At 34.8% G+C, this 25,896-nt stretch overlaps 2 protein-coding genes across 2 annotated transcripts in view; one reads left to right on the forward strand and one right to left on the reverse strand.

Moving 5' to 3' along the window:
• On the forward strand, positions 1–21,968 carry LOC145964075 (uncharacterized). Its single transcript, XM_083086472.1, has 4 exons — positions 1–740; positions 12,037–12,138; positions 15,618–15,832; positions 18,363–21,968. The coding sequence occupies exons 3-4, from the start codon at positions 15,648–15,650 to the stop codon at positions 20,650–20,652; spliced, it is 2,475 nt and encodes an 824-aa protein (XP_082942598.1). The 5' UTR covers positions 1–740; positions 12,037–12,138; positions 15,618–15,647; the 3' UTR covers positions 20,653–21,968.
• Positions 21,460–25,896, reverse strand: part of LOC145964126 (hexuronate transporter) — a 12,472-nt gene continuing 8,035 nt past the window's right edge. The window contains exons 4-11 of the mRNA XM_083086557.1: positions 25,207–25,359; positions 25,036–25,146; positions 24,769–24,931; positions 24,203–24,398; positions 23,466–23,744; positions 23,090–23,287; positions 22,629–22,792; positions 21,460–21,861 (exon numbers count right to left, since the gene is read on the reverse strand). Coding sequence (XP_082942683.1) covers positions 21,817–21,861; positions 22,629–22,792; positions 23,090–23,287; positions 23,466–23,744; positions 24,203–24,398; positions 24,769–24,931; positions 25,036–25,146; positions 25,207–25,359 — 1,309 coding nt within the window. The 3' untranslated portion in view covers positions 21,460–21,816. The remainder of the gene's footprint in view (positions 21,862–22,628; positions 22,793–23,089; positions 23,288–23,465; positions 23,745–24,202; positions 24,399–24,768; positions 24,932–25,035; positions 25,147–25,206; positions 25,360–25,896) is intronic.

The raw sequence follows: 25,896 nt of genomic DNA on the forward strand, positions 1-25,896 counted from the left end.
CTGTTTATTTACATCTATCTACACACGATTCGTCCCTAAGATAAGATTTTAGTCAAAGGGCAAAAACCTAATCCATCATCATCTAAAGATCGGGAGAGGGTCCAGTGAAAGTTCCACCGAGACGCCGTTGCTAGGCAGCGGCAGACATCCCATAGAGGCGTGCGGGGAAGATAGAAACAGAGAAGAGAGAAAAAAAAATAGAATGAAAGAGTGAGAGAAACTATCGCGACAGAGGAAGAAAAAGAAAGACGATCTCCCGCGCGTTTCGCGCGCGCGCACATTCACCCAGTCTCGGCTGCCGGTCGGGCGTACTCGGCTGCGACCCACGATGGTTCGGCGGACGACGCGCTCACTTCAGTCCATTACGGTGCGTCCCGTGGTACGGACGCGTGCGTTTTTCGGGAAAGGGGACGCGTCGTTGTTGCAACAATCGCTGCAGTGTGAAGAGCGCGCACAGGCGGCGATATAATTCCGACAATTTTTGTCAAACGCGCTCTTTCCCTCTCTCGCGAGAAGACCGTCTTGAGCGTCACGCATCTCTGACATGCGGTCGGCGATCACGAGCCATTGTTCGCGCCGTTTGACATTCGGGGCAACGGCCAGCCGCGGCGACTCTCCGCAGCTATACCGTTCGAGCGAGCGTGCCGCGCGCGCGACTCCGGCTTGAATTTACCTGCGGATCGTCGAGAGGAGACGGAGAACGAGACAGGAGGCTGCGCCGAATCGGGGATATTTTTACGGTGAGTATTTATCTTGTATTGCTTTTAACCGCTTTGCACTCTCGGCGGACTGGTCTATCATCAGTACTCGCTCTTTCAGAGTGGGACGTCCTGTGTAAATCACCTCTTATTATTAAGATTTCGAATCTTATCGATTAAATTCATCATTTGCGATTATTCTCTTTAATTCATTTAATATCATGTATATCATGCATTTACTTATATGTATATATATTTTTTATAATAGTAATTTTTTGTACACAAAATGCATATATATGTCACAAATCTTAAGAATTGTTTTGAAGTTTGTGCATTTTTATTTTTAAACATATTTTGAAACATATTTAAATCTTGCTATCGTGCCATTTCTTTTCCACTATCGAGACGATTATGGAGTTGTAAATTTCCTTGTCTAGCTACGTAAGTGCAAACCGCAATGTCATTAGGTGCTATATCTTGTTGGCAGGACTTCCCAACGAATAATATTCTTTCTCTCTGTTTTTTCTCTCTTTTTCTATATCCCATAAGAATTACGATAAAGCAAAGTCCCGTTGTGATATTAAGAATATATTTATTTTTTATTATTTATTTTATATATATATATAGAAATATATAGAATTTCTTTAAATATATAGAATCAGCCATTTCGAATATTTCAAAATGCTATTTTAAAATGTTAATTTGATATATTGGTAACATAAATTTTCAAACAGATAATTGCAATTTTTTCAATTTAATCTTATGCAAAACTTGTTAATAATTAACATGTATAATAATAACTTAATTACACGCACATACATATATGTAATTGAAAAAAAATAATAACAAAGTTCCAGAATACAATAGATTAAAATTTATATTCTTTTATCATGATGAATTATTTGTTATTATTAATTTATATTTATATATGTCGGTACTAACTTATATAATTTTTTTATATAATTTTAAAAGTTAACATTTGAATAATCAACTTCCTATTATAACGCGCTTAGTGCTTGACGCAGCGAACCGATTGACGTTTCTCTAGCTATTTCTTTTCTTGATGCGAAAATAAAAAGCGGAAGGTTCCGTTGGTTGAATCGGTACCGTTGTGTCTAACAACATCGCGTAACATCATTATTTTCGGCAATTCATTTCAAGAAGTATATTATATTTACTTATATTTCAAAATAATATATGATCGATACATGTATATATATTAAAAAAAAAACATCTCGATATACACAATCGTGAATAAGATTAGCGAAAAGAAAAAAAAAGCAACAAATTCTTACTAATTTTTTTTTCATTCTAAATCAATATTATATTCTGTCATTTCATTAGAAATAGATATTATATTTATCGTCATTACGGTCGACAGATTTCTATGAATAAGATCAAGATCATATTCTAAAGGCGGTATCGCGCGCGATTCGTGTTTAGAAAGTTTGAATTTATGTTAACTTACGTAATATATTTCGTTCGAGATCGTAGCTGCCGACCTTTGCCTCGCAATGGCTGCAGTAGCCGCTTTCGATATCTGGGTTTTTCATGGAATTTTTATGGTTTATTTTAGTATCAAGTTGTAACCGCAGAAATATCCGTGCGATATTACTATCGATTAAAAATTTACGACTAGATCGAACAAATTTTTTTAAAAATAGTTTTATACGTTATTTTTAATAGCAATGAAATTGAGAAAATGAAATCTATTTTCTTGAAATCTATTTTCAATTCGTGAAAAATATTTGGAATATTGTTTGCAAAATTGTTAATTTTACTTAAGATTTATTGTATATTTATTATATAAATTTTATTACATATATATATATATATATATATATATATATATAATAAAATTTAAGATAAAAAATCTAATAATATTTGGAGATTAATGTAATGATTGAATATTTTATTTTTTCTTTGTTTTATCGTAATGAAAGAGAGAAGAAAGAGCTTATATTAAAACTATTTTAGTTATAGTATATTTATTGTTTCCAACGATGTTATTACACACACACTGTGAATATGCACTTCTTCATTATGTTTATGTATCATTTCTACTGAAAATAATTAACTTGCTTTCGGACCCACTTGTATATACAGAATGCATGCAGTTATCGACTTTTAGAAATCGATAAAGTGCAGATACGCAAAGCACAGTATTTTCTACAAATCAAATGAGATTTAATGACTCCGTAATATGTATGACGTTTGTATTTAAAGAAGGTGTATGATTCACACGGTTCTTTACATGGCGTTTGTATCCAACTGATGTCACTATCAACGATGTAACCTTTTCATGCATTCAATCAAGAGACATAGTGTCTCGTGCCAAATCACGAATTATGTATTTATATACGAATCTCCCGTTGAAAATATCAGAAATTTTGATTAAACTAATTAACTTTAATGTTTAAATTAATTAATGAAATTCATAATAAGCTTAATCTCTTGAATTTCAAATATATAACAAAAATGTCTGTTTGCTGTATGTGTCTTATGAAAATAAATCTAATGAAGTAATCTAAAGAAAATAAATATGTCAGTTTTTGGACGATCGCGATGGATTTGGCTTTATTTTTCTGGAAAAGATAATGTGTTTATTTGTTTTTATTAATTGAGATATAATATAAAAAAGATATAATAATCTAAGAAAGGTATAATAATCAAAGAAAAATATAAGAATAATCCAAGAAAATCATTTTTGAAACGCCTTTACTTGTTTTATTATCTCACATGCGAGATATACAAAATTATGCGAAAGTCAGTAACTTATGACAATAACTTATTAAGTCAATAACTTTGATAAAAAGTAGAAATTGGATCGGTCGCCGATAATCATAGCCATAAGAAAGCACAGGTTCAGAATTCCATCTTCGTTAGCCAGTTGACGTCAAGAGCTCCTAAAAAATTTCCAATGTACCGAACATAACTGAAAATGATTGGCAGATATGTTGTTGAATAGCAAGCGAAATTAGACGAACACGAATTACGATGGAATAGTACCCGATGCTCTGTTATTTTTGCTACAGACAGTCTTTTAATAGAACATACCTCGTCGATCTGCATATGCGTGTAAATTGATTTCGAAGTTTTGTTTCATAACATATACCGCAACAAAATAATCATATAAAAATATATCTAACTTTCTCAGAATTAATAACCTATTATTTAATGATTATTCTGGGGCTCTAGATATGTAATATCAAAGATTTTAATAGAGAGACAATCTATGAAACGAAGAATCTCTCGAGGATTTCTAGAGCCATGGACTTACAGACACGTAATAAACACAGTTTTTAGCTTAATATAAAAAAAAAGAAATTTAATAGATTTACTGTTATATCGTATAATTATAGCTGATAGGTAAGAAAGTTGAGAGTAGTGAAAGTGACGTGCAATAAATTACTCTGTAATGTACTTTTTAATGTACATAATATATGTACATAGGAGTTGGCGATTTACTCTGGGGATCTATATATTGGGATTGCATTTTTACTCCATTCATTCTAATACCTCAACATCGTTCTGATCGTATAGACAAGATATGGAATTTCTCCACAATATGGATCTTTATATGATTCTAATCTAATTTCCCAGGCTTGCGAGCGAATTACCCATTAAGCGGAACAAAATATATGATTATCTTTTCGACGTTTGAAAAATATTTCGACGGCGCTCTTCCGTATTATGATTTATCTTTGATCGCATAAGAAATGACGGAAAGCAGCTTGGAAAATTACCGTTACGACATTTTCTTGCTCGTGATTATCTCGTAGAAAAGCTCGCGCGATTCCCTGCTGTTCGGTTGGTGCAGCTAGTGTTAATGTCTGATAAAAATCTGACCGGGTCAACAGTGATTCTCATTCGCCTTAACCCAGACCGATGGTGCAGACTGATCTGTGCCATGATTACGGGCGCAAATCGTGCCGGTAACGATAACCGGCACAATGCCAGTTCGTGTCACTGTTGCTGTAACATTGAATGGAATCGCGTTTCATATTGCCCTTATTGGTAACGAAATCGCGAAAGTCGATAGACGATTCAATGAATTTAAAAACAACGATTCAACAAATTTAAAAACACATTGACTTTTAACTCGTTTGATTCAATCATGAATTTATTTCAAATATATATTTAACAAAGAATATATTATACATATGCACACACATTCAGAAAGTTATTAACACACGAATAGTACATAAATTCGCCGAATGATTATCTTTAAAAAAAAATATGATAAATGTATAACGTATCAATTTATTTGTTATTCTCATTTTTGTTTTGCATTTGCTCTGAAAAGAGATAAGATATTACATGGCGTGTCTCTAGTTAAATAGTAAATAATATCGCGAAAAAAATGTAATTAGTAATACGAGAGTGCGAAAGGCCATGTTATATTGGGAGGGGTTGAAAAATCTCAGAAAGAACTCTGTTACAGCACTGCATCGAGCGTTATTCGATAAGCCGCATAATTTTTCCATGATGTTGCAATATTGCTGTTATATGATTCGAGGAATTATACTGAATTAAGGAACTTTCCTTTAGATGACACAAGAGGATCGGCACGATCCCGATAATGTAATCGCCGCGAGAGAGGAGGTATGCAACCGAATTACGATGCATGACAAAGTCTAAAAATAACGAGTATACATTCGTCTCAAGTACTTGACGTTATTATAAACTGTCATTTTGCATCGGTGACTTTTCGATTTTTCTTTGTACTGCGTCAAATTCTTTGAATTATTGCGCTCTCGACCATATTTTTAACATTTCTGTTAAGGCTTTGTCTCGAAATAGAATATTTATTAACGTGAGGAGAGGAAGAGAAAGAAAGAGAAAGAGAGAGAACGATATTGAAACGTATGGAGTAATGCGAAATGTAAACGATGACGCATATCTGTAAATTCAACAACATCCAGGTATTCATTACAGATATACGCGCGCTCTGAGATATGTATGTATAAATTTTTTTAGCAATTCGCTTAACGATTTGTTTTCTTACGTTGTACTTAACGATCGATGAACAGTGGCAAAGTGAAAAATCGGGCAAGACGTTTATATATTATTAGTGTCATGATACATCACATAATATTACCATGGTAACGAGAGAATATACAATTTGAGCATGCATTGCCCGCATAATCAGATCACTTTGGATAAGAGTTTATAGGGAAAGTTTATCAGTCGACCGAGCGATGTTGACCCGCTTATTAAGTTTCGCTAGACTAATTGTAACTGTGATTAATGCGACTCATCGTGTTGGCCGGTGCTAAATCATTCGAGACACGTCTAGGATAGGAATGGCGGGATGTCAAGCTAGAACGTTGTTGAAGCATTCCACGGCAGATCATTGGAATTAGCATTCGAATCTATTCTTTGTAATGGCCGGATATCAAAGTACGTAACGCGATAAGTAATTGTCTAGGCTCATAAGCGTTCAATATTCTACGAACAATTCTGACGTAATAATCGTTCTGAGACAGAGATCATTTATAACAAGATTATTATTCTCATTAATTAATATTCTCGGTGGAATTTTTATTTCAAAGATTGTCGGTGACATTTGAAAATTGAAGTATTTTGTCTGGAATTATCTTGATTCGATAAACAATATTCGAAAAATAGAAATGAGAAATTAAAGAGAGAGAAAGAATCGGAAAAAATCGTTATCGAAAATAATCTATAATAACTTTTCGATACAAGTATGTGATCTTGATTCCTTCTAGTCACACTTAAGAATTGTTATTCGCATGATTTTGCAAAATTAGCATTATTAATCAGTATTATTAAGACTGTTAAGTATTTTCATGTTAAAATTATCTACCTGTATAAATACAGAAAAGCAAGTGACAGATATCCCAATGTCGTTATCAAAATTGAACCACGACTTTTAGATATGTACATTCAACCTTGATGCAGAATCTTTTCGTGTATAACACGATTTATATGCGTGTCATTATGATTCAACGGGAAAAATGGCATGAAATGATTTACGATCTCTCTTCTTAAGAAATTAATATATACAGAGATAATAATCAGGAAGCAATTAATGCGACTTGAGTTCGCGTCGGATCGATTTCACACGTGTATCGCTGTTTTTTATTCGAACAAGTATCTTCGTTCATCGTATCGAACTTTGACGAAGCGAATCCGCGAAGCCTTTCTTCGCGCAATTCGAAGCTTAATTATTCCGGACGTGCGTTCACTTGACGCACTTTTTCCCCGAAGTTCGCTTATTAATAACAGCGTATGCATTTCGCCACGAGGAATTTTAAGGCATTAAATTGGACGTAGGCGGCGTGTCGAGACAATATTTCAAGATCAGCGATCCGTTGACGGACGCACCAAAAAGTATCGGCCTTGATGTCGCCATCGACACGGCACGGATAAGCTGTAGTCGCTAAAACTCTGACAATGGATTATAAAAATAAGCTATAAAGAGAGTAGAGATAAAACGCAAAAGAGACATTGAAAATTGTAATGTGCAAGGTCCGAGCATAATTTTACCATATCCTGATATACATATATGTATACATGCGTACGTATACATATATATACACAGAAAAAAGATATACACAGAAAAAAAGACATTCTTGTTTTGAAAATATTTTTAGTTTTAACATGGAAATGAAATCTTGAAATGAAATTGTATTGCGTTAATTAAAGAAAAATATAATTGCTTGCTTGAATAAAGCCATTTTACATAGTTCAATCAAGAAAAATATATTCTTATGATTTAAAATTTAATTTTCTTGAATGAAAAGGAAACAATGTTTGATAGAAAATAACATTTTTAAATCAAAGATTATAATTTTCTTAAAGTAGAATTAAATAATTATATATTCTTGAGATGACAATTACTATATTAAAATAAGATTATTTATATAATATTGTTGAAATTTAAAATTATTAAATTCTTCTAAGAAGGTTATAAATTGTTGCGTATATATGGAACAATGAACGCGTTAATTTAGTATATAAGTTTTGATTTGACACATTTTTTTTTCTGTGTACGTATAAAAATTTTAAGTAATTTGTATAGTATATTCATCCGCAATTCTAATTTATTCTGTCCTAAAATCGTATTTTATTCTCTTCCTCTATCTCAAGCAGATCTTTGATGTTGACCGACGATGTAGGTATCGGTGACGAGTTGCAACACACACGCGAGTGGCCGCGAGCCAGTGCTCAAGGTGCTAACAAGTCTATGAAACGACGAATACTCCCGTTCTCTCTCACCGATATCCACCTTGTGGAATTTGCTAATTGCGAGGTTTCTTTAAGCTACAACGTTACGAAATGCGTAGCGCGTACGTGCGTGCACGTCGACGAAAGCTCGAAGGAAAAAGCTATTCGTGTAACGGGAAAATTTTATGTCGTGCGTCGCGTAAGAAGAGATCACGTATGTTTCCGGCGTTTATAACAGTAGATGATTGCGTAGTGAAATTGGACATGGCAAATCTTTTTCTTCCGCCGAAAATCTTGTGAGAAAACGGAGTACATACGCTTGGAATATGTTACATTTTAATTATGCAACGCGTACATGTTCTGAAAATCAGGAATTTCCTCTGCGCAGTAGAGATATTATTTGTCAGATCAACGATTTTTGCAATAGTCTACAGTTTATTCAATTGCTTTACGTTTGATATTTGGATAGTGCTACGTAATACTTGATGAATTCCAAGAACGTCATTACGACACATATGTTTATCATATTGCTAATAAATCGATTAAAATATCTAAGACATACCGGTCAAAGTTAAGAGTACCAAAAGAAAATTATAAGAAAATAGAGTCATGAGTTTTCTATGAAAGATACTTCCTTTCATTGAAAGAAACTTTGACTACACTTGACGAAACGGTCAGAAATGTTCCGCGTGCGTCGGAAGCAAACATCGAGCAGGAGAAAGAGAGAAGTTTGAGTGATGTCAGAAGTACTAATGTCGGAAACCCGCATATAACCGCCTGCTGCGCTCGTTCTTACATAGTCCTCTTTGTTCGTTACACGCTATGTAGAGAGTATTCTAGAACCAATAAGAGTGCTTTCTCTCAATACTATGGCTAACTTATAAAGAAAAGGCCAAATTTATCCGTTAAAAAATATTTAAAACAGATATTTAAGAAAAGATATAATTCGTTCTTATATAACTTTTTTTATTTGTTACATTCTTGTATATAAATATCCCAGTATTAACATTGTTAATAAATTTATTTTTAATTCATTATAAATTTATTTATTAATTCATTAATTTAAGCTTATTTTTAAATTCATTAATTTTAATTAAAAATTTTTAGTAGAAATTTTCAAAAATTTTTTTTCAAAAGAAAGATTAACATCAAGAGAGTTGTTAAAGATATAATATTAATTAAATTTGTTCGAGATATAATAACAAAAATCGCGATAATTTTAAAGTATCTTGCACCGATCGTATACATATATTGAACAGATAAATTACTATGAATTCGCGCATAAGTAGACTTTGAGATGCATCATTCGAATGATATATCATAATCTTACAGATCAGGTAGAAGCTTGATTCCTATTAGTCGTGTATAATTATCGTAATAGGATAATCGACAGGAGTAGCCTTGTAAATATATGACAGAGTTTTTGCAAGTAACTTGTAACATTATTTAATAGTCATTATCGCATGAATAGTATGTTTATCGATTATTAAAAATAGCATAAGACGTGGAAAATAAAAATTAACGTGAAACAGTGTCATATATAAAGATACATTTTTTGCAACTAATATCAGCAGTAGCAGTATCAGCTGCGAATATCTTGTTCGATCATGATTAGAGATTTTTATTAATCGTGACGATAATTTATGTTAAAATTATTTTACGCCTCGTCTAGTAAAAGAAATATCAATAATTTTTTTGCAAAATTACATATTTTTAGATTTAATGGATGTATAATAATTTTGTTGATACATGTGATTCCAAAAAAAGCATACATGCATAACGGGAAAAAACGATAAACATTGGAGAAATGGAACACTTCATATTCGAACGAGGAAATGAGATTGTATTTGACGTGCGTCGGCGACATTCCGGTTTCTCGCAAAGTTTCGTAAATCTTCAACCGGTTTATACGAGGGGTGCCTATATATGCGTATACGCATTCTCATATCCGCAACGAAAGAAATGACATTCTGTTTTTGTCACTGGTAATATGATTTCAAAAGCACTCTGGGAAAATTCCGCGAGATTCACGTCGTAAAATTTTTTTCTCCCCCAACGTAATACGCGGAAGTAGCAGATACGACGTAATAATAAATAAGGGGTTCGGGGAAAAAAAGAAACGAGAAGAGTTTCTATGACCGTAGGCGGTGAATTAATTAATTACGAGCGTCGTTGCGTAATTGTGATGATAAGAATGATGTATTAAAAAACGCGGAGATATCGATTTCTTGTCCGCCAAAGCACGGTTGATGTTAATGAAATTGATGCTACGGAAAAAAGATATTTAATGCAAAGATGCATCTGTACCGTGATGAGTATACTCGGTGATATTTTATTATCTTTATTGCGCGCGAATCGCGGCATGGATTAAAAGTGTTTTATTGTAAATCTTAGCATCAAGTCCGTTCCGTGCTATATAACACGCACTTTCTACGCTTCTCTATATTCTGTTTTATTATTTTTCTCTCGCTAGTGTTTCTCAACTTATCTAATTTCTCAACTATATAATCATCCAGAGTAATAATCTCGTGAAACTGTATTGCAATAAAACTGGCGATATTTTATCCGTGATCAATAAAATACAATATTAACTTGAAATCACATGATACCATATGTATTAATATTAAAGAGAGAGAAAGAGAGCTAAATTTAAATATAGTTTTCTATAGGTATATCCTTCTCTTCTAAAGTGATTTTAAACATTTCATCAATGGTGACATCCCTCAGTCCTATATTATTTATGATACAGATTGGCTTTTGCGAATTGAAACACTTGTTATCTTTAATTATCTTTTACTGTAGCGTTGGACAATTTCTTCTTTGCGAATTAAATTAATTTCTCATTATCAAGGTGATATTCGTGTTCGCAAAAGATTCAACCAATGATCTTCATTCTTAGTAGATTGATGCTAAAGACGCGAAATTAAACTAACTTCTTAAAAAATTCGCGCAAAAGTAAACATTGCTTTAACGAATTTTATTTACGAATGAGTTTTAATTCATACACACACACACACACACACACACACACACATATAATGGTGAGTAAAAACTATCTTTTAAATAGCTGGCAGTTTTGTGGAGCCGTGTGAATTAGTGGGAGCCATTCGTTTTCATGTAATCGCAATTCTTCTAGGAGTTTGTTTTCTTAAATGAATCATATCTTGTAGAGCGAAATAGTGCACATTATATCGACACACATATATTTCACTTTGGATGTGCACTTTTGCAACGTGTATAAAAATTTCACTAGATATCCAAATCAGATTTTTCATGAATAAATTTTTTTACAATACTGTCTTATTCGATGTGCTATACATTTTATCAAAATAAATGCTATTTATTGTTACTCAAAATTCTAATTTTGTTCTTTGATCTATGATCTTTCAATTTGAAATTCTTCCAATTTATATACATATACACTGTTTCCACGTGTTATTTGCGTTATCAAATTAACTGTTCATATGCAATGTTACCTTGAACGATACACAACGAAGAGTGTATAAATTTTGCCAACAATCAATTCTACGATAATGAGTCTTCGGAAAGTAAGCGATCTTAAGTCATCGTACAAGACGGCATGAATTGAGAAAGAACACTGACACATCTCTCGATAAATGCGATAAAATGCCGCTTATCATTGTGACCTACTCGATTTGCAACAGAAAGAAAGAGAGAGAGAGGAGAGAGAGAGAGATACACCTGCGGATTTATCATAATAATTATCGAAAACATTCGATAATTATTCTCGGACAGGGCATATGACATTGAGAATGAAGATTTAATGGATTTAAAATAAATTTTAATTTTGTTTTAATGTTTCAAATTTATCATTAGATTACTTTATGATTTCATGCTTTACATTTCTTTGTTGTTTCTTTTTATTTTAATTTTCTACGATAGTTTGTTTCAATACATTTAAATCGAATTAACATCGCGGGGAAACTTTTGTCAACATTTTATATATTTTTTCAAATTAATTATTTATGTTTTGAGTAGAAAATATTTTTATGTAAAATTTATTTTAAGTTATATCTTGCGTGGTTTCGCATTGCGTGGCCATGTACGATAAGAAATACTTGGGAAATACTGTTTATCAGGAAGCAAAATGAATAATATTTCTTGTGTTTGTTTTATCTTCAAGGTGTTCAATGGAATACGAAAAACTGATGAGAAGGGAATAACCGCTATCAGCACCATGTCACGCTTTTGTGTCGTCGAAATCATCGGCTGAGTTTCACACCTGGTGAGTGACCTCTTTCCAATTCTTAACTCAATTTCGGATAACCTTTCAGAGTATTAGAAATTAAGATATTTTTATCACGCCTGATAATCGCATCTTTCTATCCGAGGTTATTTGGTGACACCATTGTGTGTATGTATGTGAAAATATAAAATGTTTTCAAAACTTGCTGTTAAAATATTATATTATCATTATTCTTTCTACGAAGATAGCTTTTTAGTGTTGTTTTTCAATTTTATCTTAAAAATTTATTTCATAATTAATGTGGAAAATGAATTAGAGAGAGAAATAACAAATTCTTTATTGCTCTATTATTGCGATATAAGCAGAATAGTATTGCTGACGTGCTGAAAATGCGAAATCGGATCTTATCGGAATCGACAGAGGCGTACACACTCCGACGTCGCCGACGTCGCCAATTTCCCGATATATATTTATATATGGAATATTATATATATATACGTGTGTGTATATATTTCCGTGTACGTACACCCGCATCGCACGTGGTGTGCACTGTCGACATATCGTGGTTAACGTCGACTCGACTCACGTGAATGACGTGCCACGCGGAATGACAATGACATCTGTTTTGGATTTACTGCCGGTGGTTTTGTTATCACATTCGTATATAATCGAATAAAATGAACAACTTTGCGTTTAGATTTTCGCCTGCTATTTTTAGCAAGATAAATACAATAGTAGACATTGTCGCGGTCGTTCGCATGGAAACGATTTCGTGCTTTATCGAGTCATGCGCGCGAAAATAACGCCGTTATAAAACGTTATAAGACGAATACATTACGCAGCAATTTCACATAATCGGCACTCGTGCCAGCCTTTTATAGCAACAGCTCCGGCTCTTGATGCTGAAATGGTCACGACGAATCATACATTGACTGTAAATTGTCTTTCGATCGGATGCTAAATTAAATATAAATGAATTAAAAATGAATACATTAAATTATATACAATTTTTAAATATAAAGATTGCGTTGATTAACAAATTTAATTATACATTTATAATTTCAATTTAAGAAAAAAATTTATTAAAAGTTTTTTTATATTAAAAAAATTTGTGTATATATATAAAATATACTATGAAGTACACTATATAATATAATATAATTTATATACTAGAAATATAAATGTGTTAAAAGATTTTAAAAATAAAAAGGTATTAATAATGTGCGCGTCCCATACAATTATAACATTCTATATTACATCATACAAAAAAATGTAGTAATATAAAAATATAAAAGAAGATAAAACGCATGTATTTTTTACATATATTTCCTAATTTTATATCTTACATTTACGAGATTTAAAATTTTTATCGCAAGATATATCTCAACGATTCCGCTCGTGATATTCGACACGGGTTATAAAAAATACATTAGAGACAGAATTTTTTCCATACGTTAAAGAATTAAGTTTGAAGGATATTGAGGAATAAAATCGAGTTGAAACATCGGATTACGTATTTATTGCGCAAGAAGAACGAGCTTTACATACGAAATGGTTTCTTCGACTGTTGTTATCGTTCTCTTCATAAAATTGCAGAGAGTTTGTTTGTTGTTATTGGCACATTCGCATTGTCGCAAGCGCATGACACATATGCTACACGATAACACGATTTCGGAACAACCAGCTGATAATGATCCGACTGTTGGCTCGATTTGCGTCTCGCGATCGCTTCTTAAGCGACACTTTCCACCGAGAGTTTCGTTAAACGGAAATAAACGACTGTACGCACACATGCAGATCGCGTAGATTAATGTCTACGAGATGTTCTCTCTCACTATTCGAATCTTGAACCGCTGCCAAACCTCACGATCGAGTGTAAGGTCGATCGCTGCACGTCGCAGTGACGAGCCGCCTCTGTCGACTTTCCTCTTTCCGTTATTCATCGTCGCAAAAAATATCGAGACATGAAAGTTATATTTTACATCGATGCATAAAAAGATTGTTGTAGTCAGGCTTTTTCCCCGTTGTTCTTTATCGCAAAAGAGAAATGATATGAACTTAAGATTTTTTTATAGGAAGTTATAATATCTTGTTTCATCTAAGCACTTCCCACAATGTAATTTTTAGATAGATTACTATTGAATGACGTAATACAGTTTATTGCCGACTATACTTTACGACATTAAATATTGGCTGCTTTAAATAGGCGGTATAAAATCTGTACAAGGTATTTTCATCTTTTTAATCTTCTTTATGTATATAGTCTGGGTCTCGCGTTGTATTAGCAAATTTAGACCTGATGTGATATTAAAAGATATCTTGATAATATCACTAAAATTGGTGCTGTCTAAATAGGCACTTTAAAAGCGACGAACATTCTGCGCGGATTAAAAGATAAGCGGAGAGATGTGCGTGATAAAGATTATTGACTTAATCGCGGCAAATAATTGAAAAAAAGAGCGGATTAAGTACGATAATATCAATCGAAAAACATTAGTTGACGTCAACTGAAGGAGGCGATGGGAATGCTTTATTTTTGTGTGAAATGTGTTACATATCTTTACTCTTTCTGTTTGTGCATCCCGTGTGGCGAATAAAAACACGTTTCCGCCGTTGAAAGTTATGTTCACGTGCGATACTACAATTCACCGATTTTTCACATTAGCTTGTTTTATTATTCACAAGGAAGATATAATTTTATATGCGAGAAAAGGAGAGATAACTAACTAAGAAATACACGTTAGACTGTATTTAAAAAATACATTTTCATTACATTAACCTTAGCCTCTGTTCGCACGAATCATGTTTCTCTTTTATTATTTAAATTAGGCATATTTATTCAGACAAGTCTTTTATACCCGAGTATTTTTGTGGAGATCTCTATTCATATAAAAGACATGTTTTTTTGTCATGTTCAATCCGTCCCTCGCTCTTTTGAATTCAAATCTCGATATGATTTCGATCATACTTTGCGAATATGCGTTCACGCGCGAATAATTGGATACGTAGGATGCTTGTGTGTGTGTTTGTGCATCACATAGATATTTTTACAGCACATGCGTACAGTGAAATCCGTCTAAAAATATATGTCGATGGGAACTCCTTAGCTTCGTATATTGGGGTCACGCCATTTCCTCGCAACCATCACATAAATTGACCCATTTTTCGAGAACGTAATTCTGCATACAGTTCTCTAGTATCATCCAAGGAATAATCTGCGTCATAATTGACGAGTTTACGGTACAATGATCTAACGTAATTTTCTTGGGACTTGAATAAAAGTCGAGTAAATTAATCTTCTCTATTTCCACATGCAAACCTAATTTTTCTAACACACTCTATACTAAACTTAAATCAATTAATATTTAAATTAAAAAATGCAAGTCTTAATTCTAATTCTAGCATTAAAATTAATGATGTTTCTTTTTAATTAATTGATGGTTCTGTTTAATGACGAAGCAGATTAATCATTGAAAAATTCAATCATTCTGACGAGAACGTGTTGCATTATGTTGCAGAAAGCCTCGTGGTATATTTATTATTTATGAATGGATGGAGCTGCGACGGGGATCATTGAAGAAGGATCGGTTGCAGGTCTGGAAGGTTTAGAGAGATGGTGGAACAATCCGGGGATCGCGGCCTGGAGCTTTGTGCTCTTCGGCTGCTTCCTCCTCAACGCGATTCTTCTGCTCGCATTTCTCGTACGTCCCGGCCTACGCACCATTTCTAACAGGTCAGTATACCGATTGTTTCATATGAAATAGGACTAAAATAAAAATAATTGAATTACTTTTATGCTTCAAAAAGAAGTATCAACGTCAACTTTCATTGTCGTATCCACCAATTCCTTAAAATTGTCTAACATTTTGCTTTATATATTTTTTCTTGTTTTTTTAAATATTTCTTTTTTATTCAATATCAGAAAAAAATGGACGGTAACTCTGAATCATTCTATGTTCCGTTTATTTATTTAGAAAAAGAACACATAATAAAGATAGATAACGAGATGACGTATATAGTTGCAAAATTACTACCGCGTTATCACCGATAAGCTGTGCTCTTGTCAATTGTGAAAGAAACGTCTATCTTTATACTTTATGATTTTCGAAACTCGTTAACGTGATTCATTGACGTATGCTACGACAGATATAATCTTTTTCGCGGACAGTGTAAATCGCATAATAGAAGAGAAACGAATATTAAGAGTCTCATGACACTTTGCAGCGTTGCGCCAAAGACCGGAAATAAAACGCACACGCTGATTGGTGCAACAATATATTTAGCCGGTGTCAGATTTGCATAATATTCGTTGAGACGCCACGATAAATAATATATCGCGCATTTATTTCACGCGTGTTGCGTTCGTGCCAAGGTTAATAACCTGACAAATGCATTGATAGTGATAGCGTTTGCATTTTTTCTCGAAGAATTAATAATCGACTAAGTCTTAAAGTTTATAGCCTACTATAAATAAAACGAAATAATGATAACGTAATTGCAATCAGAAATAGGTTTCACATTTATTACACGAATGACATTAATAAACATGTAAAATTTAAGAGCATTCTGATAAAAATTCTGAATTATTTTTGAATTATTGATTATAAATAAGAATCCAAAAAATATTGCATATTTTCAAGTTATTAGAATATCATATCATATCAAAATACGCCTAAATTTGCCTAAAAATCGTTAAAGCTCATTTTCTTGTATTGGTTGTAGGAAGATTATTTTCGCTTGCGTTCTACGTATTCTTGTGAAGTGCACTGACGTATTTTGCATCACGCTCATAAATAAAATCGCGTTTGAAGTGTCATTTCTATAGACTCGCATTTCTTGTGAGACACTGCCAGTCTAAATATTCCAGTTTACGATTTCGTCGTGTTACTGGGAATGTACGATGTAATGCGGAAAGAAAGAAAGTAGATAGATATATTTCTTCGCATAATTTTCATTGAAAATTTAACCATCACGCTCAAATGATTCACAAAGTTTATATTTATAAGAAAATTAAAAAAAAATAACGCGTACACATACAAATACATATAAAGAGATGACTGACGTATATAAACTGCATGTATACTTCTGATATATATTTGTGTATACATGTGTATAGTATAATTATTTATCATATAAATAAAATGTATAATTGTATAAAAAATTTATAATTATATATAATTGTGAATATTTCTTGAAATTTAATTCTCCTGAAAATAATAATTTGAATAATTTTAAATAATTTTGACGAAAAAATCAAATACGTAATGTTCATATTAGTAAGATGTATTAATAGAGTTTTGCATCACACACGAGGATTGGATCTATCATTGTTATTACGTAGATTTCCACCTGCTGAGCCAGGAAATCAATCATACGCACCTAATACCTACCAAATTTTGGCAACTTTACCGCAAAGAGTATAATAATAAACCTTCGTATTTTGAGAGTGCTTCGTTGCTAACAGTGCGTTCAAAACTAATAATTTATATCACTGTAAAAAAGAAAATTTATTTATCATATTATCGCATCGTATCAAGGTTTTACAAAATAAGCAAACAATGTTTTGGAATTATAATTAGATCAAAGCAATTTTTATCATTTGACAGAATGGTTGAACGAATCCATCTGTCAATCTATTGACAGCACAAACGAGTGAAACGAGACACAAAGTTCTTTAATTGTCATTGTTCTTTCTTAGGATAATAAATACTTTAAAAATCGTAAACATAATTTGTCCACGAAGAATAAAAATGGTAAACAATTCGATAATTTATATATACGCTTGTACATTTCTTATATACTAATATATAACTCTTGTAATTAAAAGCATGGCAGAAAAACGATGAATAACATGAATGTAATTTATGCAAGAAATAGTGCTTTTTTCTTTTAATTGTGTCTATTTTTTTTATCGAACATCGCTTTTTGTCAGTGCGTTATATTAATTTGTTATGACATTAAATTATGCTCAATTAAAATTGACACGTGTAGAATAAAATGAATAATAACATGCTTTTCTTCTCCCCCCTTTCAATTTTTATTTTTTCCTGCTTTACATCTTATTTTTCTGTAATTACATTTTAAGAATAATTATTTATATATATCCATATAATTGTGTGTAATAAACTATTATTACTTATTTAAGTTAATTTAGATAACAAATTTATAGTCCTATTCGTCTTCTAAGTCTAAGACAATCGCACAGGTATCGAATACTATCAATATTTGATTGAAGGAAACGGCCTGCTTTATATCGATTCCAGATTCGTGATGAACCTAACCATCTCGAATTTGCTGACGTGTGCCATGCTGAACCCGCTGCTGATGATGGACGGGCCGGTAGCAGGTAACACATTGACAACATCTACGTCGACGCCGAACGATACCACATCGCTGTTCGGCTCGACATCAACGTCAACACCGACATCCGCATCGGCCGCCAGCAATATTTGCGCGATATCGGAAGGCGCGACCGCACTCGTCACAACATCATCTGTATTCTCGGTCCTACTGATCGCCATTGATCAGTATTTTGCCGTGGTGGACCCGTTGCGTTACCGGGCTCGGGTCGACAAGCTCAAGTCGGCCGTGCTGATCGTCTCCGTCTGGCTGATCTCCGCGGGATTCGGCCTGGTTGCTGCTTTGAATCCGAATCCGCGCAGTTTGTGGTTATCCTGCACGACGATGGCATCAGATAACTCATCCTTCCATGAACACATCGCGCTGAACTCTTCCGCGACAGAGTTCCCGATTAACCCTGCGTTTATATTCTTTAGCAACAAAACGAGTGAGGAGATCGACAACACGACACCGACGCTGCTAAAGATGACCGAATCTATCAAAATTGATCGCAGCGTCGGTCTCTTCGAGAACTCCACCGTAATCTTCCGTAACCTGACCAACGATTCCATCACTTATGGACTCATCTATGCGATCGTTTACAGCGTATTTGCGTATTTATTTCCGTTCGCCGGAGTCTGCTGGATCTACATTAGCATCTATTCGGCCGCGCATCGGAACTCTGAGAGAACTCGCAGGACCGGCTCGCGACCGATCCTTTCGTCAGCCAGCTTTTGCGAGGATTCGAGGTCGCAGCATCAATCCATCGACGCGTTTCCGGAAGAGTTCCGCAGGATACCCAAAATCTCGAGTCTCTCATCCATCGATGAAACCAGCGAGACCGCACATTCGGCCAATCAAACGTCGCGTCGAAGATCCTTCTCCTCGGACATTGCACCATCGGGATCAAATGACGAAAAGCCCTCATCGGGAGTCGTTTTCACGGTCGGTCTGCAACCAGTGGAAGTCTCGCCTTCGCGTGAACAAGATAACGATAATAATCTGACAGAGGCGGCAGATCTCGAGAAGGATCGCGACATTTCAAGTTATGAGACCCCCGTCAGAAATAAATTTAATAATACGGAAGCGAATCACAGGCGGAAATCATTGCACAATCTAACAGACGAGGTCGGAGAATCTTCCCAATGGATCGCCGGAGATTCTAGCGGATCTGAATCCGAGGACGATCGACATTATAGCTATTTTGATTCCTTGAAAATTCCTAATACAACTCGTAAGATAGCAGACGAAAGATCTTCCGATTATCTCTTGTCATTCACTAGATGCGAGACGACGAAAGAACAGTGCGAAAACACAGAAACTTCCAGACAGGATTCTCTCGAGAGTCAGACAATTCGTCATGTTGAAGAAGCAGAGAATTCTGTCACGGTTAAAAGCGCAGAACAGGAACAGATTCAAAATGAGTTCTCGAGTTTCAATAGTAATTCGGAGAACAAGAGATCTAGACGACCGAGTCGCCGTTTGTCCAAATCTGGCATTTTGGAAATTAACGGGGAATCGCACGCGATTGAGCGTAAAAACGCGGATAATCTGGAATCCTCGTCTTGCCTTTTAGCACCGATCGTGACAATCACTCCAGCGCCCGGAAAGCCAGGTACACTGCATCGGGCGGCCAGTGTTCGCAGTACGAGCAGTTATATCAACTGTATCAAGCATAGGATTAGTAACGGCTCTTTGTTTAAATATCGCGAAGAGACCCGGGCGGCCAGGATCAGCGCGCTGGTGATTGTCATGGGTCTGATTTGTTGGTCGCCGTATGTATTGTTAAGTATCATGAAGAATCTGCCGCAGTACTCGGACTACGAGTTTCCGCACGAATATGATGTGTTTGCTCTCAGCTTCCTGATCCTGGCCGCTTACGCGAGCCCGTTGCTCTTCGGTTATCGATCCAAACGGGTAAAGCGAGAGTTGCGCAAGTTTTTTTGTTTCCATCGCGAACTATCGTACAAAAACAATCGTAGCCTAATGGCGAAGAAGGTGCTGAAACGTCGACATAGCAGTACTTTAAGCCACTTGGAAATGGACCATCGATATAACATCTTCAATTGCGTCTATGGCAGAAACAAGTGGCCCAAAGAAAAGGTGCAATTTGTACAGGTGCCAGATACCGCTCTTGCGGTGGAGACTTGCAGAAGTAGCTTCTCCAGTGGCGCAAGTACGCAGATTTCCAGCACGTCTACGGAAGAGTGTTGAATCGCGATGGATTTCGCGAAGCTGTGCGTCGAAATCGCGAGAGAATTAGTTCCTTCAAAGATCAATATAATTATATGTGAAAAGAGATACGAACGTGAGAGACAGCGTAAATTATTCCTGCGTTTATGTAGGTGGTGCAAATTTGTCGGTGGTCTTCGAGCGATCGAGACAATAACGAAATAAATGACATGGTCGAATGAGAGAATGACAGCTTATATATGTTTTGATATGCGACTCGGCATACTTTCGGCATGAATTTGTCATAGTTTTTAGGTGTTTCAAAGATAGATCGCTCTTTATTTTCGAATATGTGAATAAGGCCAAATGACGTTTTCGTTGCATATCTTCTTGCTGTTTTAAATTCGTATAAATTGTTCTTTTTCCGACGACACACTTTTTCACTTATACGTATAAACGCGAAAGAAACAGAATAAAAGTATAATCGATCGTCGTTGAAGCAGTTTGTTTTGAAAACGTCGCGAATTTGAAAGCTCTCGGTGAGAGACCTCGTCGTAAACTAAATAACACGCATTGACATCACCTTGTATCGCAATCAAAATAAACAATTCGTTGCATCGTTTCGAGCTTTGACAAACGGCGTGATGACTGTTTGATGAAGAGAGCATTCGTATTAGTATTAAGAGCATTATTGTCGTCGGGTAGTAGCCAGCTCGAGAAGTATTAGAGTTCGCCAAACCCGAGAAGGAGGCTTTAGACTTTACGCTTATTTACACACTGCGTTCACTTCCTTCTGCATTTGTTGCATTATTTGGTGCACGCAGGTAGATCAATCGATGCAGTAGCGTACACTTTTGAGCAACTATTTATTCGAGTCGTATTGTCGTACGACTCTATGTAGATATGTACACAGCATTTCATGACAAAATCATCGTCGAGATGTTTTGGTGCCTCGTCGAAGGTATCGCTCGTAATTATTATTTTTGTACATTACAAGAATATATATACATATACGTACGCTCATTTATATTTATGTTAAATAATTTGTACATATAGAGAAAAAAGAACGGCGAATCTCATCACTGCTAGTTCGTATCCTGTATGTAGAATTACTCGTATTCTATATGTAGAATTACTTGTATCCTGTGTGTGTAGAATTTCATCAGTGTGTCCAAGTGGTCCGTAGTAATGTATGATACATTATCATTACCGTTTTGTATTATCCGTCATGGTGAATTCAACACAGGCTGTCTATAACATGTGATAACACGAAACCAATCGCCACTTAATATTAATTAATTTATGTGACTTTCTCAATAAAATATTTTTTGCGAGAGGCAATTGATGATGAGTGCGTATATATGAACTGTGTATTTCGCGATTCCTGGATCAATCCACTTCCTAATAGATACTTAAAACACGTATAGATCATAATTACTTTAATTATTTTTGTGGATTTCTAAGATCTTTGTAAAAATCACAAATTCTTACACTTTTATTACAAATATCTATTTTAAAAGCATAAAACGCTTTAAAGATTGTCAAAAAGTTTACCAAGCTTTTTATAAAATTCTTTATCAAAAATCTTATGTAACTTATGTAATTCGCCGTATGTTCATATGTTGCAACACATTAAATATAAATAAAACGGAATCCTTAATTATCGCAGCTGTTGCTTAACGCGCTCGTACAATTTCATAAGTCTCACTTCGACACGAGGAACTTTAACTCATCAACGAAAAACGCAAAAGAAATATTGCACTTATATTTTTTTGTATTCTTACCATCATAAAAACTGTTAATTTATCGATATGCGATTTATCGTGCGATTTCTTCTTGCATTTTTCTTCAAATTGATTTCTGATTAATGTTAATGTGTTATTATCATCATAACTACGCGATTTGTACTGACAATGAGCTTATACATGGCTCAAAACTATGTTATTTACAACTTATTCTTTAGAGCAACAATTTTTCACGACTTATAATCGAGAATGTTCATAGATTGGCGGTCGTACCGGAAATCGCGACAACTCTAATGTTGATTGACCATCATCATTAGTAAATGTGCTATTGTCGTATGCCGACGAAGTAGTCTTTGCCACTTCCACTTCCCTGTCTGTTTTCTTCACTTCCGCAGAACCGTCCATTAGAAACATAGTGAAAAAGAACATAATAGAACCTACAAATAAAACATTATGAGATTGTTGCCCAAAAAGATTCATATAAGAAGTTTCATTAATCTTATAATTATTTTCATTTAGATATTAAAATTATTAAAAATATTAAAAATATTAAAAATAATAAATATATGATAATTATTATTAATTGTAATTATATATGCAAGATAACGTATATTACCAATTAATCTTGCAAAAATTTAATGCTTTACGTTTTTATAAAGATCTTAATGACACAATTCATAAAGATGAATGATTATATGAAATAATGAGATTTAATTTTCCATTCTATTACTTACTGATGCCGTACGCGCCAGCGTAAAAAATGAACAACGATTCTCGAAAACCAATGGTTACTCTGATGGGTTCGACAAGAATCGGTAGGTTTCCGCCGATGTTATTCATGACGAATAAAAAGACACCGACAGTAGTCGAACGCAGATTTAGAGGAACAATCTCCACCACAATAGCGAACAGTATTCCAAACCACATTTCGGCTGCGAGCAAAACGATAAATAATCATAGAATATGGAAATATAATCATCACATACATATATATGCGATAAAGTATAAAATATATATCAAATTTAATTAATTATTAAATTATATATATATATAGAGTTTCTTTGAATGTTTTTGCGAATTTTTAATTTCATATTTAACATTGCATCTTACCGAAGAAATAAGAGATTCCCAGTGTGATCATAGCCCAAAGAGGATTAAAGTATACCGAACCGAATGCGAACGGCGTCGCGATTATTTGACTGATCGTCAAACAAGCTACGCGTGATCGAATTCCCATTTTCGCCACAAACTTGTCGCTAATTACCCCGCCGACCACGACACCGATGCTGCCGATGCCAATCGTGACAGCGAAAAGCCACCAACCGAGATCATAATCCGGGAAGTAATCCCTATAGTACAGATCACAATTGTAAGCGAAGCACAAGCCACCTGTAAATAGAGATGAAAGTTTCCGATTTAATTATATTTTTATAAAGGGATACACGATACAATTGAAAAAAGATTGTGATATAGATAGCAAATGTGTGAATTACTCAATTGAAGAGGGAAACAAATTTGCTAATTAAATATCTGAAATTTCTTTTTGCTAATTTTAATTTTTACACTTTTTTTTAAATTTGAAAAAAATTAATTTTTTTAATTAAATATTAATTCTAGCTTAAAATTTCTGAAAAAAATTTGATTATTTAGTTACTTGTTACAATCGATTCGTTCTCTTTTTTAAGTCAATGAGATTCAAATATAGATTTTAATTATTAGAAAAAGAGATCGGAAAAAGGGGTGTATGCCACATCGAGGCGAATTCGCCAGTTTACTGCAAACTCATAGACGCTAATGTACCCTCGATATGTATCTCAATCCTTTTGCGTCAAGGTATTGCCCTTTACCGCAATGTCTGATGCTGGCGGCGAGGCATAAGAGAATAATGCGCGGTTGCAGTAGCACTTTCCAAATCGATACTTGCTTCCCGTCATTGGTTTCTTCGCCGATCATTTTTCTCTCCGGCTCGGTGAGCGACAAACCGGTGAGAACAGCGATGATTAAACCGATCACGCCGGCACCGTAATAACAGACTCTCCATCCCTGTCGATTAACGATTTGTTCCGATTACGTTAATTCTTAATTGTACATCTTACAATCAGTTAAAGCAGCATTTAATTTATAGAGTTATTAACGTAATTGTTAGCTATGTCATCGTATTCTCTCGTGTCGTCGGTATTTAGTCCTAAATTATAGTTACTTTTTTACATCGTTGGAAAAATATATATTTTTTCCATCGGTACTATGATTAAAGCAAGTCCAGTTTAATTTATCGTGTCCTCTTTTTTCATACATGCTTTCCTTCCGCGCGGAAATGATTTCGAAATGTATATCAAGCAATTACCTGTCGGACTTTGGAAATCATAACGCGGACAAAGAGAGGAAAAGACAATAAAAGAGACAATTGACTCACCAGATCCCAGACGTTTAGTTCGGGTATGTAGCGACCGACCGGAAAGGCAATGCCGTAACCGCCGTAAATGCCCCAATTAAAAATGGACATAACGAGGCCTCGTTGCTGTTCCTCGAACCAGTCGGACAGAAGACCAGTCGCCATCGGATTGCATCCTGCCTCCCTGCAATATTCGTTCGGACTTAATTAACTGCGATCCTCTATTGTCGTTCACGAATGAACGAACCAACGACTGGAAACGGAAGTGCCATAATTACTAAAACTCACCCCGCCGCCAGGACCATTCGCAGAATAAGAAGCTGCCAATATTCCTTCACCGCCCCGCTCAGGAAGATCGCGATGCTGAATACCAGAGTGCAAGTCGTCAGCAGCCTCACTCTGGGAACGCGATAGATGCCTCGTGGGTTACATAAATTATTAATTGATTTTGTTAATTACCTGTTATATCTGTCAGCCGCAATGCCCAAGACAATACCGACGATCGTGTAGATCGCGATGAAGCTAGGCCCCGCCAGAATTTGATAGTCCAGACCGAGGCCATTGTAATTCCATTCGCAGTAATAAGATCCGTTCAATTCCAGGGACTCGCAGCTGTGGAACAAAGAACGCATTATGCGAGAACTGAGCGAAAGTGCAACGCGATGACGAATGCGATAAATTGTTGCGCGCGTATGGACAGCTTTCGATCTGCTTGATTGATGCCCGAGAATTATTGTACAAGTGGAATTTAGAGACGGAGATGAGAGATTTTTTTCTATCGTGAATCGCGAAATTATTCGTGGCATTTAGCAATTTTCCCGGGATGTTGATGACGAGTCAATTAATCTTGATGCAATGTCGTGAGTCCCCTCGCGACGCTATCTTGTTCCATTATCGACGCGTGACTTATTGTTAGCGGTATCAAGCCAGTGAATCAATCACAATCACTCACAAGGAAGTCGATTTGTCAGAGGAGGAAATACTGACTGCTAATTACGCTTACAGTTACGTACGATTCTTATTTTCAGCTGAAATTTCTAGAGCATATATATACAGGGTGTCCCGAAACTAACGTTTGATATTTTAAAGGCAGATTCTCTGGCCAATGTAAAAACGATTTTTCCTCAGCGAAAATGTCGAGGGAGATCA

The sequence above is a fragment of the Camponotus vicinus genome, unplaced genomic scaffold (genome assembly GCF_025532165.1).
Source record: "Camponotus vicinus isolate PSW18456_S1 unplaced genomic scaffold, iyCamVici1.0 SCAF_1, whole genome shotgun sequence".
Lineage (NCBI taxonomy): Eukaryota > Metazoa > Arthropoda > Insecta > Hymenoptera > Formicidae > Camponotus > Camponotus vicinus.